General features: G+C 41.2%; 1 protein-coding gene across 1 annotated transcript; it reads right to left on the bottom strand.

Annotated features, from left to right (window-relative positions):
• On the bottom strand, nt 1–16,642 carry VBP1 (VHL binding protein 1). Its single transcript, XM_061598634.1, has 6 exons — nt 16,476–16,642; nt 10,055–10,179; nt 6,543–6,609; nt 6,272–6,370; nt 2,719–2,857; nt 1–1,113 (listed from the first exon to the last, which is right to left on the bottom strand). Exons 1-6 carry the CDS (start codon nt 16,566–16,568, stop codon nt 1,043–1,045), a joined length of 594 nt encoding a protein of 197 aa, XP_061454618.1. The 5' UTR covers nt 16,569–16,642; the 3' UTR covers nt 1–1,042.
• Nucleotides 16,643–18,606: the final 1,964 nt, after the last annotated feature.

Here is an 18,606-nt window from a genome sequence, read left to right as displayed (position 1 = left end):
TTTCTGCCGTGTTTCAAGTTTCACTGTTTTAATATAATGAAATAAAAATACAAAAAACTTTACAGGTATTGTTTATTACATGAAACTAGAACAGTTTACATTTGCTTTTAATTTTGAAGTGAAACCTGCATTGCCAGCTACTCTGCAGTGTAAACACACCACTAATTTGACCGTCAGGTGTGCATTGCAGTTTCAAAGAAAAAGGAAGATGTCAAGGCAACACTTTAGCGAAGCTTCATAATAAGCAACATGGGAATAACATTCAACCTGTTAACAACTGAAGCTGGGCTCAAATACACCACTCCATGTTTAAATGCAGGTTTTACTCAGTGTCTTTGCAAGCATTGAATTAGACAGGAGGGGTGGCAAGTGTGCTGATTGCGTACAGCAAGCTGTTTGTTTCTGGATTTCCCTACTTTGCAAACTTGGATGAGTGAACAGGTTTTTATGTGAACACAGAACTTAGTGTGATCACTTACTTTATTCAGTTATTTAATCCTTTCTTCAAGGGCTAATCATGAGCTCTTGTGCATAACGTATCTAGAGGATAGCTACACTAACTAAAGAGGCGCGACTGCAATGAACACAGGATTGGATTGTAATCTCCTTATACTGATGCCACATCAGCTGTGCGTTTCCCCCCGAATCAGATCTTGTTGACATTCCTCATCAAGCATGTAACAAACCAGTGATCTCTTACAAAGGCCAGCCACTTGCTAAAGTGACCTAGCCTCAAATCCCATAATGCACTCCACATTTTCAGACAAGCCCTTTCACAAGGATTTCCCTATGACATATTGTTATGGCTGAAGAAGCCAAATATCTTGTGGCGCTTTTCCAGAGCAGCTGTAAGATCATGAAGCTTGCACAGAACCAAATAGGGCTTGTAATTTTTTTTTTAAAAAAGGCTCACCATTATTTAATTTTTTTTCATGTTACCAACTGATGGATTTAAATTAAACTCAGTCCGCTGAAGGCTGAAAATGGAGGGTTGTTCTTAAAATAAGAAAATACTTTGAAAATCAGAACCACACTGGCAGAACTATGCTTTGTTTTTGGAAGGGTCGTCCTTCTTTCTTCGCTTTACATCCCAATTATATACTCTAGCCATATCTGGAAATGCAGTTAAGGAAACCACGGTTTGACAAAGTGAAAGCAGCGGCTAGCCCCCCCCCCCCTCATCCTGTCTGCTTTCCATAGTTAGCACAGGCAGTTTGATTTCTGAATACTAGACATTGCTGTTCTAATGACCAGCTGCTGGGCTGTGCATTTGAAATATGAAGGTTGATGCTCTGAAAATGGATCTAAGGCAACACTATACAACATCAGCAGAAGGAGAACTACCGTTTCATCAACATGAGCTTGAAAACAAAGGCTTTTATTCTCCAATACCTGCAACAATAGTAGCCTTCTCAAATTGCCAATAGCCTGTGTCCTCCCACACTTTTGTGAATGCTGGCTGGACTCACAGGGTCAATAGGCAGCCTCTTCCATGCTTGCAACTCCCCATTTTCAAGCTATGGGTAATGACTGCAGCCAGCATTATCGACACATCTTCATTTGGTTTAAGTACCAGAGCACATGTTTGTAGGGAGAAAAAGCAGCACTTATTAGGTAGCATTCTTGATGATTCGACTGCAGACCACCAGACCATATATCAACTTACAGTTCTGGAAAGGCTGGCATATAACCACTTATCCATAAAGTGGTAAGGAAAATACTCTTGTTCCCTGCTTCTCCAGTTTTTCTGACTGAATTCACATGTGTGGTTAAGACTCTCTCCACTGCTTGGCAGGTGAGCAGCTTATTATGATATGGATGAGAATTATCCTGTCCTCAGTTCTTTCCTAGGGAAAGCTGCTAATTGTTTTAACAAGCAGCACAACAAGAAGGTAGCACCAATTAACACAGTTCTAGGGAGAACAAAGGCAAGAAAAGACACTAACAAATGTACTGAATAATCCAATGCATTTTAGACTTTTAGAAATCCTTAGCAGAAAATTCTAATCAAAATCCTCCCCTCCCTTTTTTGAGGTTTCCCCTACTAAGAGCACCCTAAAATGACTCAGATTACTCAGAGTACATTATCACTACTCCCACCATCACCATCATTTAGCTGCTTACCTGTAGCTCCTTTTCCTTCCTTCCCTAGAGCAGGCTAACTCGTGGGCTTCAAACCACATCCAGCCCTGCTGGATGTGTGTGTGTGACCCCCAAGAGCTCCCTCTACCTCAATCTGTCATTTCTGAAACATTTTTTTAATTAATGCTCCCTGTGATGCCATGAAGCGAAATGTTATTGTGCTCCCCCCGTTGCCCTTAAAAAGATAATACGACCACTCCCACTTTACACTTTGGCCCCCAGAGTGTTTACATGACCCTCAGCTTGAAAAAGGTTTGCCACCCCTGCTCTGGAGGGAAAAAAACTTTGTACCCAGACTGTGTCATCACCTGCCTGGAGCCAGAAGCGACTGCCATATACTGCTGTATCATCCATTATTCTGTATCCTTATATAGATTTTCACAGTAAGCAGTGTGAGGGGTGAAAAACTGGAAGAAATGTAATATATATTTGCATCTGTTATTGGATTCTCTCTTCCATGACCTCAATTGATTCAACAAGCAGATTAGCACAAAGAATATATTAATAAGCAGAGAAATAAGCAGAAGACACAATACTGTGAAACAAGAGTTGAATTTTTTTTTTAAAAAAGGATACTGACTTCTGTAGTAGTGAACTGATCCCTAAGAAAATCCAGATCTTCCTCTAAAGACTCAAGGTTTCTCGTGGCTGTGGAGAGATTCTTTTCTAGCAATGCCTGGGCTTCATCAATGTCATATTCCAGCATTACGTTGGCCTACGAACAAAATGGAAGTTGAAGAATCTTTTAATGGTTTCTTGAAATTAGTTTTAAAATGAAAGACTTGCTATAAGATCCATCTTCAAGAGCCTAAGTTTGGTTTTGCTTTTCCATTAGGAACAGATGTAGGGAACCTTTGGCTCTCCAGATGTTACTGAACTCCAACTCCCATCAGCCATGGCCATCGGCTTTGCTTGCTGAGGTTGATAGGAGTTGTAGTTCAGCAACACCTAGAAGGCCAAAGATTCCCCACTCCTGCGTTTGAAGATGCAATACTATTGTTCTCTTGGGTGAGGTCATTATCTTAGGTACCAAGATATTTAATACAGCAAGAGTTAAGCACAACTTAAACATGACACATTATAGTTAAAAGAATGATCTTGGACTTTTCAGCTACGTTGGTGAATATGCTTGCAATATCTTATGGATATATATTTATTTTGCAGGTAGTACTCTTTTCAGCCGGTTCAAAACCAGCACCATGTATGTCCTTTTTTTTAACCCACTATGCAGCATTTTACACTTATTTACACTGTATCACCTTTGCCATTTTGTGGCCCATCTAAGTGGTTTGGAGATACTTCTGGAGCTCCTGAAGAGTCTGCTTGGGTTTTCACTATCCTAAATAATTTGGTGTCATCTGCAGACTTGGCTCTTTCGCCGACCACTTTCGACTGCAGATCATTTTTAAACAACTTTAATAGTACTGGTCTAGTACAGGTCTTTGTGGAATCTCAGTTTTACAAAATACAGGCATAACTTTGCAGTCCGAAATGGTTGTACTTTAAACATCTTTTGCAATTATTCTGCAGCAGGAGTACCAGATGTTCTCAGTCAATTTCATTTGGGATTTGTCTGTGTGCCTCCTTTTTCTTTTCTAGAAGTTTTAGATTTGGAGTAAAACAAGGTGCCCAGTAGAGGCACTGTTTTCCATTTGAGCCAAACAAGTAATTCATCACTTGTTATTTTAATATAAACACAGTTCAGAAACTCATTTATGGTTTAGGTCAGAGATGGGGAACTGGTGGTCCTCCAGATGTTGTTGGGTTTCCATCAGCCCCAGCCAGCATGGCCATTAGTTAAGGATGATGGGAACTGCATCAACATCTGGAGAGTCACAGGTTCCCCAGCCCTGGGTTAAATTTCAAAGAATAGCCCATGGGGAGCTTTGGGCACCCCACACTAACTCAGATGTGGTGAACCTTTGGCCCTCCAAATGTTGCTGAACTATAACTCCCATCATCCCTGGCTATTGACCATGCTTGCTGGGGCTGATGGGAGTTGTTCAGCAACATCGGCAGGACCAAAGGTTCCCCACACATGCACTAACTGAAAGCACATGTAACTGAAAGCGCCATCTGAAACACTGCATAATGTTGCAAAACCACAAACACAAGACCCTGATTCAGATGATCCGCCAATCCACACAAGCACAACCCAAAGCTTGCTGACTGGAACAGCATAGCAAACTATGGCTAGCACTGGACAGAAAAAATGAAATGGACTATGAGAAAGCACATGGTTCTTCTCCGTAGTCTGATGTGCCTTTCATGATCTGGGCTGAAAGATACCTTCACAATGTTGTTAAGAGGCCTGTCCCTACAGCTCCAAACTATTTCAGTGATTGGAAAAGGGTAACGATCACTTCAGATTACAAATGGGAATCATACCAACTGAACTCACAAGACCAAATAAGCCAGATACAGTGGCAAAGTTTGTGAACCCCTTAGGATTGTCATGTATTTTCAAACTGAAATGTTAATAGATCTTAATCTAAACCCATAATCCTAAATAAAGAACAACAGACAATCTGATTAAACAAATGACATGCACACAATGCGTTTTCAACATTTTTCATGACATTTCAATATCCATGTGTGAAAAAGTATGTGTACCTTTAGATTCAATACCTGGTGGCACCCCCTTGAACAACCGTAGGTCAGTCTCTCACACTAGTTTTGAGGAATTGTGGCCTATTCCTTACAGAACTGCTCCAAAGCAGTGACATTTGAGGTCTTACTTGCATGAACAGCCTGCTTTAGGTCCTGCCACAACATGTTGATGGGGTTTAGATCCGGACTTTGACTAGGCCATTCTAACGCACAGAACTTCTTCTTCTGCATCCATTCTTTGGTAGACCTGCTTGAACATTTAGGATCACTGTTGTGTTGCATGACCCACTTTCAGTTCAGCTTCAGCTCTCAGATGGATGGCCTGACATTCTCCTCTAGAATCTTCTGATACACTGCAGAATTCATGGTTGTGTTAATAATGGCAAGCCATCCAGGTCTTGAGGCAGCAACACAGCCCAAACCATCACATTCCCACCAACATGCTTGACTGTGTGATGAGGTTCTTCTGTTCGAATTTAGTGTTTGTTTTTCGCCAAACATTTTCTCAGTGAGGCCAAAAAGTCCTACCTTCGACTCGTCTGTCCAGAGAACATTGTTCCAGAAGTCTTGGGGATCATCTATGTGATCTTTAGCGAACTTCAGACAGGCAGCAATGTTTTTTTTTTTTTAAAAGAGTAGAGGTTTCCTCCTGGCTATTCTCTCATGAGGACAATTCTTCTTTAGTCTTTTCCTGATTGCTGAGTCATGACCACTCACATTAGCCAAGGCGAGAGTGGCCTGTAGATCCTCAGATGTTATTCTGGGGTTCTTGGTGACATCCTGGATGATGCACCTGTTTGTTCTTGGAGATATTCCTAGGTACAGTGACTGTGGTCTTTAACCTTCTCCATTTGTAGACTATCTGACAGTGGATTGATGGAGCCCCAAATCCTCAGAAATGCTTTTGTAACCCTTTCTAGACTGAAACTGCTTTTCTGAGGTCTTAAGAGATTATGTTTGATTGTGGCATGACATGTTTCCACACAACCGTATGGTGAAGACCAAACTCACAACGTTTCTGATCCTTTTATAGGGTGGGGCCTCCCAAATTCACCCCTGCAGACCTACCTAATTAATTAAGCACTGGACTCTAATTATTCCCGTTAATTGAGATGATGCAACCAGGGCTTCGCTTACTTTTGTACCTACCCTGACTGTTATGTACTCATTGTTTCCCTAATTTACACATTATTTTATTTCAACAGACATGGAATTGGTTAAGATAAACCCTACGGGATATTTAGAAAAGGACCGGTTTTGATTCACAAACGGTATAATGGTCAAACTATGGAATTTCTGTAATTATCATTAGGGTTCGCAAATCTTTGTCACCACTGTAATATTTTAACCTAAGATACAAAACTCATGTTGCCTTCCAACCAAGTTTGTGGCTGAAAATTGATTCTTTAATTCTAGAACTGTGTACATTTTGGGAGGAAAGACAGGATGTAAAAGTAGTAAGTAGGTAAATAAATAAATAAATAAATAAAATTTAACTCAGGAATCTTGATTTACTCACCCCCAACCAGAGACAAACTTTATCTGTAGGAGGAACAGAAGCTTTACAGTAGAGATTATCTGCCAATAAAAATCTGGTTTCCATCAGGTTTGTGGATTCCTATCAAAGGACAGTTGGCAAGTCAACATGGCTAAAGCACAGATGTACAAAGTTGCTATTAACAATTTTCAAGTTAACTATTGATGTGGCATTGTACACAAGATAAATACTGAGGCATCCTATGACGATAAAGCTTTATGTATCTATATATAAACACAGTAAAGAGATTTACCTTTTTCTTCTGCATATGTTTTAAGATTTCTAATGTCTGCTTAATTTCAGGAATTTGGTTTTTTAACCTGCAAATAAAACACAGATGTAAAATATTATTTCTACAACCCTTACTAAACAATCTAGTCTGCTTTATATATATATTGAAGAAGGTGGGGGAAAACTTTGAGCTCAAAAAAGAATTGGAAGGGAGCTCTATGGAAACACAAGAAGCTGCCTGACAGAGAGTCAGACCATTGGTCCATACCGCTTTGTATTGTTCACACCAACTGGCAGCGGGTCTCCAGGGCTGCAGGCAGGAGTCTCTCCCAGCCCTTCCTGGAGTTGCCGGGGATTGAACTTGAGACTTTCTGCACGCAAGGCAGATGCTCTGCAGTCTGCATCTGTGTTGGAATTATTATTAGATTTTTTAAAAAATATGTTTATAAAGATGTTTTGTTTTCAAGTTGTTTTAAAGATTTTTTTAGTGTTTTTGTTTGCCACCTGCCATGCCTCCCTCGAAGGACTCAACAGAGAATGAAAGGGAATGGGACTCAGGGGAAGGGAGGAGCAGAGAGGCAGCTCAAGACCCTTTGCCTTCAGACAAGGAGCAGGACCCTGCTGGAGCCCTCCTGTCAGACTCAGAGAGCGACCAAGAAGCTACTCCAACCCCAGCAGAGAGGAGACACCAACAGGTGTTGGAACAATGTAGGCAGTCGGCCTGTTTAAGAAGAAGATGCTCTCGAAAGAGAGAAGACTGATTGCAAACACCTGGCCCCAGACGCTGAGCTTAAAAAGCTGGGCATCGTTGGGGCTCTTGCGGGAAAAGTCAGACCTCTGTGTCAGATCATCGCTAAGCCCTGCTCGTGATACTGTGCCTTCAACCCTGCCCTGCCTGGTTGGATCTCCAGTACCTGGACTTTTGGACTCCCACAGACTCAACTGTTCTACACTCTCTTGGTTCTTCCCATCCGGTATTCACACCTGCTGTAGTTGCTGGCCTCTCCACCCCAACTCGAGCCTGACAGATTTATGGCCTGGCTGCTGGCCATTATCTGCTAATTATTTTACTGCAACTATAAACTATTTCAACTCAAGTCAGCAGAGACTGACACCACCCTTGACTCCTTCTGGAAGGAAGGGTGGGATATAAAAAAAAATGAATAAATAATAAACTATAACTCTTCCCCAATAGTCCAGGGATAGGAACCAGTGGCCCTCCAGAGGTTGCTTGACTTAATGTCCTGTCAGCCTCACTCAGCATAGCAAAATATCAATAATTATTATTATTATTATTATAAGATTAAATTTATATCCTGTCCTTCCTCCTGAAAGAGCCCAGGGCGGCAAACATATCAACAAAACAATTTAACAAAAAAAGAAAGAAAAGCTTTCTAAAGACAGTTGCAAGCATGCTAAAACACAACTAGAGTTAAAAACATTCTCAAACACAATTACAGTTAAAAACATTTTTTCATCAGTGATCTTTGGATTGCCAGGAACTGTCCCCTTCAGCAATAAAATGCTTAGGTAAAAAATAATGTTTTCAAATTCCTCCTGAAAGTCAATACTGATGGAGATAGATGCATCTCACAGGGGAAGGCATTCCACAAACGGGCAGCCACCACTGAAAAGGTCCTGTCATGGGTCAGCGCCAGCTGGGCAGCCCTCAGTGGAAGCACCAACAAGGCCTCATCTGCCAATCATAGGGTCTGAGATGGCTGATACTGGGGAAGGTGCTCTTTTACAGGTACTTGTATCCCAAGCTTTATATGCTAGTACTAACACTAGTACTAATGGAAGTTGTTAGATTATATCTAACTTCCCCAACCACGATCTAGCCCAACCCCAAGGTAAAGCAGGCAATCTGCTACTACAGTGTCTCTGGCAGGTGGCCATCAAGCATCTGTTTAAAAACCTCTAACAAAGGAGAGTTCATTATCTTCCAAGACAGTGTATTCCATTGATGAACATCTTGTACTGTTGAGCAGCTTGTCATATGGTTCAAATGATAAGAAAAAAGATTAGGAAGTTCTTTCTAATCCTTTTTCTTGTCATTTGAAACATATAATTTCCAAGGCACAACATTTTCCTACCTAAGTCAGCTTCAGCTCCCTGTTGGACATCAGTGGCAGATAAGGCGAGAGAGATGGAATAGAGCAGTGTTTCCCAAACTTCTGATTCTGAAGACAGTTTTCCCCGAATTAAAATGGAGCCACACTTCACACATACACACACCTTATTTTATCTATCTGTCTATCTGTCTATCTGTCTATCTATCTATCTATCTATCTATCTGTCTACCTACCTACCTACCTACCTACCTACCTTTTGATTTATTCATGATGTGGGGAAAGTAGATAAATTTTATTCCTCGCATATATAACACCTGAATTTAGGATTCTCAAGTGAAGTTGACTGGCAGTAGATTCAGAATAGGCCAATAGTACTTGATCACTCAGTGCATAACCCATAATGTGGAATTCACTGCCACAACATTTGGCAATGGTCTGTGGCTTCAAATAGACATCATCAAAAAGGAGATTAGGCACATTCTTGGAGGATCAGCTACAACACCTCAATGGAACCTCCATGGACAGAGGCAGCATGCCTTTGAGTATCAAGTGCTAGGGATAAAGCAGGGGAAGGAAAGGACTTCACCCTCTGGCTTCTGGGGTTTCCTGGAGGCATCTGTTTGGCCACTGCCAAAAACATAAGGCAGCACTAGATAGACTTTTGGTGTGATCCACGCAAGGGTCTTCTACTGTTCGTATGAGACGCTGGGGTGGTTTGGAAGGGCTGGGTATTTGGATTTGAGAGTACCTAGCAATACTGGGTTACAACTGAGATTCCATTAGGAATTCTTCATATTTTAGACTAGACACAGAAAGCACTGTTAAATACCAGTTACAGTATTATTGCTCAGATTTTGTTTTTACATTCTAATTCCACTATTTAAGATCAGGTTGAAAATACACTGCTAATAAGATGTGGTATGGAAAAGATTTAAGAGAATTCAGCTACTCATTCAAGAGGCATTTCAGCCATCATCTATCCAACTAGAACAATTCAAATATAACCCCTTAACATTATTTGGCAGTAATCTTCTATAATCTTCTTCTATAACCTTCTATAATGGAATTGCAATCAACAGGGGAAGAGAGAGGTTAGACCATGTTTCTGGCCAAGAACTGGATGCCACTGAATTTATGCCTGCCTCTACAACTAGAGTGCCAGCCATCACTAACCATCACCTCCAACTCTAGGAGTTAAACTATGTTAGTGTTAAAAATGAAGCATTCTTTGGCTTTACTAAGATTAAACTTTAACAAGAGCCTTGTTACCTAAGCATTTCTGTTACTGTAAAGTAGAATGAAGTTAATATAGACACTCTGTGGTAATGACAGGTTATTAACAAATCTTTTGAAAAGGGGACTAGCTTCTTAGATTTGAGCCAAAAAAACCTCAGTCTACATGATGATTTGGGAAGTAGAGTTCTAGCCCATGTAAAAGACACCAAAAAAAAACACCCACCTTCTTTTCTTCTGCGCAAGATTAAGCTCCATAAATTTATATTTCTGATACTGTTCATCCAGCTTCTTGAGCACTATGTCTGCAGTCTCATTTCCTGGCTGTTTCATAAAAGAATCTACATCTTCCTTCAAGCAAAAAAGAAACCCACATGCATTAGTAACTCCAAAAGCTTCAATTTAGGCAGCCTCATAAGTATTCTGTGCGGTTGGCCAAAGTCTTGCCTGCTTTGCCATGTTCCAGAGCTGACATCCGGGACTAGCATGGCCATGCACCTGCCAAAGACCACACTCCACCAGGAGTCTCCTGGACCTCATCATCATCATCTTTACCACCTACATGCTCACCTACCCTCTCCCTCTGGCTGAGAGGAGATTATGAAGATGAGGCAGAGGAGGAACAGCAGTCTTGCAAGCAAGCAGTAAGCAGCACAAAAATCAGCAGCTGGCACTGCCTTCTTCTCTGCTGCCAGATGGGCACCCACCATAGTGGCACATTACTATTTCTACAGCACAGTGGCCTAACAGCACGGAAGCCGAAAGGGATCCAATTCAAGCTACACTGCTCCCAGTTTGGGCGATCTGCCAAAAGAGAGTCAGCACAGACCTACAGCCGCTACCCTATTCACCTGACAAAGCAGACCAGAGCACTGTGGCTACCACATGTGTTCACATGCCATCTCCCAGCCTGAGACCAAGCTCAGACAACAGCAACGAGGCTGCTCCTTGTCTCCCAGAGGCATATTTTACCATCCAAAGGGAGAGAGAGACGAGTGTCTAATTAAAAGGCACGTCATCAAGTCAATTTAAAGCAGGAGGGATTCATAAAAACCAAATTTGCCTTGCAGGATCAGGCTTGAGAGCCACCTAATCCAACATTCATTTGCCAACTGTGGCCAGTCACACGTCTCTGGGTGCCCACAAGAAAGTCATGAAGGCAACAGTCACCCCCTTTGTTTCTCCCGGGAAACCAGTACTCAGAGCTATACTGCTGCTGATTACTTAGCTGTTGTTGCCAACAGTCACTGAAAGGCTATTCGTCTAGCATCCTTTTAAAAAAAAAGTTTCTATGCTAATGGATTTATCATCAAATGTGTTTTTTTAAAGTAAAATGCTATTGTCTCACAAAAGACAAGCCACTTTAATATTATACTTACCCTTTTAGGTTTGTTTTATATGCCAGAACCGCTCATTCTAAATGCGACTGAATTTAGCTAATTCGACCGCTAGTACTTTTGACCTATCACTCCTTCTAAAAGCAAACTCAGGTTAAAAGTGCCACTAGGATTGTACCCCCCCCCAAAAAGCACCACTGGGAAACGAGATAGAAAAACATCAGTATCAGCATATTTGAGAGAACTCCAAAGTTTGCAGAAGTACAAAAACGTCATGGAAAAAGGGGGGGAAATACCCTAAAAAAACAGCCTAATAAGGGCCAAGCATATATAGCAGCCATGAAGTGTAGACTGACAGATGGAAAAATGGAACATTGAGGGGGAAGGGAGTGGAATGATGCCTAAAACCCTGAAGAGCACTCCTTTTTAGAGGGAAGAAACACTACAACATTTTATTGCACATCCCACTTTTTGTGCTATACCCTCTATTTGAACAGACTAAAGATCGGTATTCTTCTTCCACACCCACTATCTCTTTTCATTCACAGGTTGCACCATGAACACACAAGAAATTTCATTTTACGTAAATACATTAGGAATTCACTTTTCATTTTTTTCACTTGAAATGCTTTGCCTCAGCATATTTCCACCCTTGCAACACAGGCCACAAAAGTTACCACCCCATATCCACTGTTAACTAGTCTGTATGTCCTCAAGTGCCCAGGTTGATAAGCATGGATGACCTTCCAAGAGAAATCTACCTCTGTCTCTCTTCTAGTTTATAAAATCTTCTGCCTGTTAACTTGGAAGCAATTCTTACTTGCCACAGGCCAGCAAAGAAGCAATTTTCAAGCTTTGGAAGTTCTACAGATCTAGACTGGGAAAATATGGGAACACAACAAAAATTGTGGGACGCCATCAAATCACCCATTTTCTCTTTGCCTAGTGTCCTGCAATACACTGGACAGCACAGCTTTTATGCTACATAGGGAAAGCCAAAACATGCATGATGAATTATGGGACATAGCCAAGTTTTAATATTTTGGCAACATTACAGTTTAGCATCAGATGGAAGAGAAAGATAGTGGGTGCTCATTCCCACAGCTCAAGCTGAAATCCAAATTATAAGAACACTGAGCAGATTTTATGTGCATCCCTTCAAAGATCAGACAAGAGCAAAGAAAGCTGGGATTGGGGCACTGTTAAAACAACAACTGTACATTTCAGAAGAGATTTGTCAGTACAAGATCAGCCCCCCAACTGTTTATTAAGAAACTATTTACCAAAGGGTAAATATTGATTATGAAAGAAAGCAAGAATGGTTCATTGCTCAAATCTGTTAATATTTCCCAAACTAATTATAGTACTGCCAAACTACAAGTTTTCACGTTATATGAAAACTGTAGATGCTCTTCTTTGTGTGCCGCCTCTGAGGGAGGTTTGGAGAGCTGCAATAGGGGAGAGAGGCCCTTCTCACTTGGAATGCTCTTTCCAATGAAGTCTGCCTGCTACCATAATTAACATTCTTTTGGTGCCAGGTAGAATCATCTCTTCTCCTAGGCATTTGATGGATTGTGATGATTTTTTGTCTATTGATGGTGTTTTTGAGTTGTTTTATAGGCACAGTAGGGCTGTTATACTTTACAATAAATTGGATGCATTTGGTGGGCAAACTTATTGAATACCAGTTGCCCAAGGAGAGAGCAAACAGCAGCAGAGGATTATTGCTTTTATGCAGAGCATTGGAGTAGATGGTGCCTTGATGTGACACAGCCAGGCTCTTCTTACATGCAGAGATAAATCCATGACACACAGACCTACGGGGAAACTATTAACCAGAGAACTGTGTGGTATAGTAGTTAGACTAGCACAGTCCAGGATCAGTTTCCCAACTAGCCATGAGGTTCGCTGGGACCAGACACATTCTCACTCTCTCCAGCTAATCTGCCTTGTTGTAAGGATAATATGGGGGAGAAGGGAGAATGACGGCCAATACACTTTAAGGTCCCTGGGAGAGGGACTTCCGGGAAGGGTGACTTAGCCTGTGCCTGCTTTTGAGACGGGCTCCTGCCTCAAAAGAAGCTTATTCAGATATATCAGTCAGTTTTTTTTTTTTTTTGACTGATTAAACTTCTCCCGGGTAGGGAGAAACGAAGAGATTAACCTCAAAGCCTATTTTTGTTGGGACGACCAGATCTCATTAATTTATGGGACGAGGTCCAGCCGACGAAGGTGGGACGGATTTTCAACAACAAGCTCTATCTGATAAAGCGAACGTTCATCTTATCTTTTAAGAGAGAACGCACTAACAGGCAAGCACCCTTCTTTCTATATTTTTCTTTTACTTGACTTAAATTGTTGCTGTTTAAAAGAGATTTGCCAGATTGATCGGTTTTTGACATCTCACTGGGGAGCCATAACTTCTCTCTGCTACTCACTAATTAATAGCTTATCTCTGTTTTTGTTGCAAAAAGCTGTCCTGGATTTGCATTCTAAAGATATACACAGAAGAGGGATTTCTATTCCAGATTTTTATTTTGAAGAATATTATATTGTCTGAGACTACTCTCTTTTTGGTCTATTTTATTTTGACGAATCTGTTTCCTGACGACCGCCATTAATTGTTTCGATCCTGGGAACTGCATTTTGTTTACTTAAGCATGGAGAGATAAGGCTGTCTGCTCTGTTTATACTGTGATGTCACCAAGTTTGGAGTATTAACCCAATTGTTGCTGAAATAAGAAGTGGTTTTCCTATATTTTTCTTTTAAAATGGCAATTAAGAAAGTGGCTGAGAATCTGGAAATAACTATGTTTCAGAAAATAATGGATGAGATTGAGATAACGAAACAAAACCTGCGACAGGGTTGTAAGGAGCTGAAAATTGAATTGAGTAAAATGAAGCAGGAGATTAAAGATATAGGGGTCCCTGTGAGAGAGGTGACCCTGGAAGGGGTCCCTGTGAGAGAGGAGACCCCGGAGATTGGAACAAACGTGGAACAGGAAAAAGATTTGGAGTCTATGGACTTTAGAAACAAAATCTATTGTTTGGAGACACAGGAGATTAAAGACATAGGGGTCCTTGTGAGAGAGGAGACCCTGGAGACTGGAACAGGGGTCCCTGTGAGAGAGGAGACCCTGGAGACTGGAACAGGGGTCCCTGTGAGAGAGGAGATCCCGGAGATTGGAACAAACGTGGAACAGGAACAAGATTTGGAGTCTATGGACTTTAGAAATAAAATCTATTGTTTGGAACTCAATGTTATCTCTGAAGAAATTAATGAAGATTCTAGAGATAAAGTTATCAATGGCATGGATAATCTTCTGGACTGGAATGATGTGATGGAGCCCAATATAGAGAAAATCTATGGAATTAACTGCAGCCATGTGACAATGGAAAAACTTTCAAGAGATGACCCAGTGTATTTTGAAAAAAAGAACAGAGATATGATTTTACAGCAGTATTTCAGCAACCTATTCAGAATGGATGGCAAGAAAATATTTGGGATAGAGGTAATTCCCATCAGACTCTTACTATATGACTATGGCTTTGACAGCAAGATTATTATGGAATACTGATAATGGAAGATTGGATACTGAAATTACTGGACTTAACAAGACTACTGAAGATGGAAGATGGAAAATGGAACTAATAGGGATAATAGAACAATGGCTACTGAAATTACTGAACCTAACAGATTCTGATGTGATGGATTAATTGAAATGTTTATTTTGACTATGGTTATGACAATAAGATTATCATAATTAGTAATGAGATGGATTAATCGATATGCTTATCTGGAAAAAAAAATTGATAGATATATTTCTTAAAGAATTGAAACCTCTCTTTGACTTTTTGTGGAAAGAATAAAGTAATGTTTATGAGATTTGATGATTAAGTAAGATAACTACTGGAGGAAAGTGATTTTATAATATGATTTAAGAGACAGGATTGTTATATATTATAGACTTATAACTGATTTGATCTTTGACAAATGGGAAGTCAATATTTTACTCTTTATTTTTTATTTTTTTTTCTTTTTTTCTTTTTGTTTAACTATTTTTGATTTTGTTTTTTGTCTTTGAATGTTTTATGATTTCGTCTTGTATGTTTTATGAAAATCTGAATAAAAATTATTGAGAAAAAAAAAAAAAGGTCCCTGGGAGAAATGGCAGGATGTGCAGTAAAAAAATTACAGCCAACAGAACCTCTACATTAATTAAATCTCAACTGCTGGGGGTGGGGGCAACACAAAACACAGGAGAGGCTGCTCCCACCTTCCCTACTGGCAAGTTTTCCCTAGAGGCTATTAGCCATGACAACTAAGACAGAGTCTACCTCTGAATACCAGTTCCTAGGGCAGCAGAGCCTCCATTCTTGCCTCGCCTGCTGGAAACCTTTCCCAGACATGCCTCTGGATGGGCCACAGTAGCAAAGAGGATGCTGGACTGGACAGGCCTTTAGCAGACTTAGCACATAGGCAATCCCTTGCCTCATTTACAAAGAAATAACGACATGGGAGATGCGCTGACAGGCAGCTCTTAACTCTAACAGCTAGGAATTGAACCTCCATGCTAAAACACAGTCTACTTTCAAACACAAGTTACTGTGTGCGCATAAAAGAAATAGCAGAAGAGGCCTTAGTCACCTGGTCCCAGGCTATGGTCTGAAGGTACATGTTGGATTCCTGCACTGAGCAGGGGAATGGACTCAATGGCCTTACAGGCTCTTTCCAACTCTTGTATTCTATGAGGTCTGGGTGCTGTCAGAGCCTGGATGGGAGGCTGCCTGGGAACCACATGTATGCTGCCTTGGATTTCTTTGATGACAATGATGGTAACAATAATCATACATTTATTTTATTGTCTACCTCTCACCCAGAGTGAAGTTTAGTATGAGGCGCATATGCATGTATTTATTTATATATATATATATAAATGTGATGACAGCTAAGAATAGAGCCTCCCTGCTAAGAGGCAGTCTATCTCTAAAAACCAACTGCTACAGAGATCTCTCCCCAGAGGCAATGCGGGAGGCAAAGAGGCTGCCGGACTTGGAAGGGCCTTGCAGCCTGAGAAAACAGCAGGGCTCTTCGTAGGCCTCCCTCCCGCCAGGCTTGAGCACCCCTGTCAGAAATAAAGCGCATGCGCACAAACACACCACACCGGACCCCTCCTCCCCATCACTACTCGAAGGCTACACTCTCTCATCACCCCCCCCAGCTGCCCACCCTCGCCCTCACCAGCCCCTTCCCCGCCCGGAGAAGAGAGAGAGGGAGGCAGGCAGGCAGGCTTCGGTTCCCACGCTTACTACGAAGACTGCCTCGGGGATGCCCAGGTGCGCCCGTTTCCCGCCCGCGGGGCCGTCGCCGCAAACCGCCGCGCCGCTGGTGGCCGCCGCCATCTTGGGGAGGAGGAAGCAGAGTCTGACGCGCTTTTCTCACACGCATGCGCATTGGGCAGGGGACAGGAAAGCTGAGTAACTGCCAAACCGACGTCAGCGCCCCGCCGGGGCCGGACTAAGAGACTCCTCATTGGTTAAGAGGCCTTGATTGGCTGTCCGAGGAAAACGAGAGAGAGAGGAAGTGAAGGCAAGAGGAGCATCCCCGTCCCGTCCCTGTGTAGGAACTTAGGAAGCCGCTTACGTTCATCTAGATCAGGGGTTCTTAACCTGGGGTCCACGGACCCCTTGGTCGGTGGATAGGTTTTGGGGGTCCGTGAACTTGAATGGGAAAAAAATTACATCTTTATTTTTACTAACCTCTAACTGAAATTTAGCATTTCCAATGTAGGCAACAAACCACAGTAGTGTTATCAGTACCTGTGACTTTGTCACCAATAGAAATCACAGATATTTTCATATCACATTACAGTTGTTGCAGATATCTCAAAATATTGTTTATGCTCATCACTACTTCGGAATTACGATAGTTACTAGACTCACCACTAAATAGCACATGATCGCAGTCTTCCTGTCTACAGATGCTCGTGCGACGTAGCTGGCCAACTATAGGGCAACTCTGCGCCTAGTAGTCGTTCAGCCACCAAATGGTGAAGTCGCGTGTTCTCACATGGGTGACCCAGGCATCTACGGTGCTTTCCAATATTCCCTATCTACAATTGTTTGTTGATCAATATGTGGGAGGTGAGTGATTTTCATTGTTAAAGTTTCGCAAAACTGGAGAGTTCAAATGTAAGGCGGCACAGCCTTTTGTAATACAGATAGGTGTGCGGGCTACGAGTGTAGACCAGGCAAGTTCAAACACATCTGATGGTTGAGATAATTGTTGAAGCGTGTTATTTAAAGTAACAACTTATTATTGCTAACAGATTGCGCAGTGATAGGGGCCGTGCACAGTGTTGTAAGCTCTGAGTAGCAGAGGTTCTTTCTTTTATTTGTTTTTCTCTTCCTACTTTGTACACTGTCTGTGTTATGAAGTAAAGGCATGCACACGCAGTATGTCGTATAAGTGGTGTTCGTGAATATTCTGTGAAAATACCATGCATTTTAAAATAACTTCGCGAGAAAACTGTGAATGATATCAGAAATTAGAACCATTATTTGTAGGAAGGCACAGAAAGCCACCCAACTCCACGCACAACAATATCTGAATTCCAGGAAGGATACAACTCCTGAGCTACTGCTGTAATCCGCTTGTCTATTCAAGGGTTAAAAGCCATTAAAAGTGTTAAAACTTTGGATAAATTGGATAAACTGGCTTATTTTACTTACTTGTCATACAAAATTGCAAGCTTTCTTGACTAAGCTGCCGATATGGAAGAAAAGCGTAGAGGCTGACATCCTTGCAAACTTTCAAATGTTGGAGGAAGTGCTTTACCAAGATGGAGTTGAGATACAAAATTCTCTATCAATTTCTTTGAAAAGAGAAATCTGCGAACACCTGAAAACACTTCAGAACTCTTTCAAAAGTTATTTCTATCTTGATGGCATTAAAGTTGAATCATGAATCTGCAATCCTTTTCTTTCCGATATAAACTGTATCGAAGATGTTAACCTAGCCAAAGATGAACTCATTGATCTTAGGACAAAAACTTACTACAATTGGAGTTTAACTCAAAAAGCCTTGGAGAATTCTGGTATTCCTTGAGAGAAGACTATCCTCGCCTTGTAAAGCGAGCTATGGAAGCTTTAATTCCATTTGCAACAATATATCTTTGAGAATTGGGATTTTCAACGCTTGTAACCATCAAAACAAAGAATCGAAATCGATTGGATGTCCAACATGACATGCATGTTGCCTTGTCAAAGACCACCCCCCAGTTTAATGTTCTTATTCAAGCTAAGCAACAACAGCCTTCACACTGATGTCTTTAAAAAATAAAATTTAACTTTACCTTGCCTATATTTTAAATGTATTGTCTTGTTATTTAATGCATTTATAAAGAAGCACATGTATTACTATATCACAAATTTGTTTTTT

The sequence above is a fragment of the Rhineura floridana genome, chromosome 16 (genome assembly GCF_030035675.1).
Source record: "Rhineura floridana isolate rRhiFlo1 chromosome 16, rRhiFlo1.hap2, whole genome shotgun sequence".
Taxonomy (NCBI): domain Eukaryota; kingdom Metazoa; phylum Chordata; class Lepidosauria; order Squamata; family Rhineuridae; genus Rhineura; species Rhineura floridana.
This window is presented reverse-complemented; position numbering and strand designations above follow the sequence as displayed.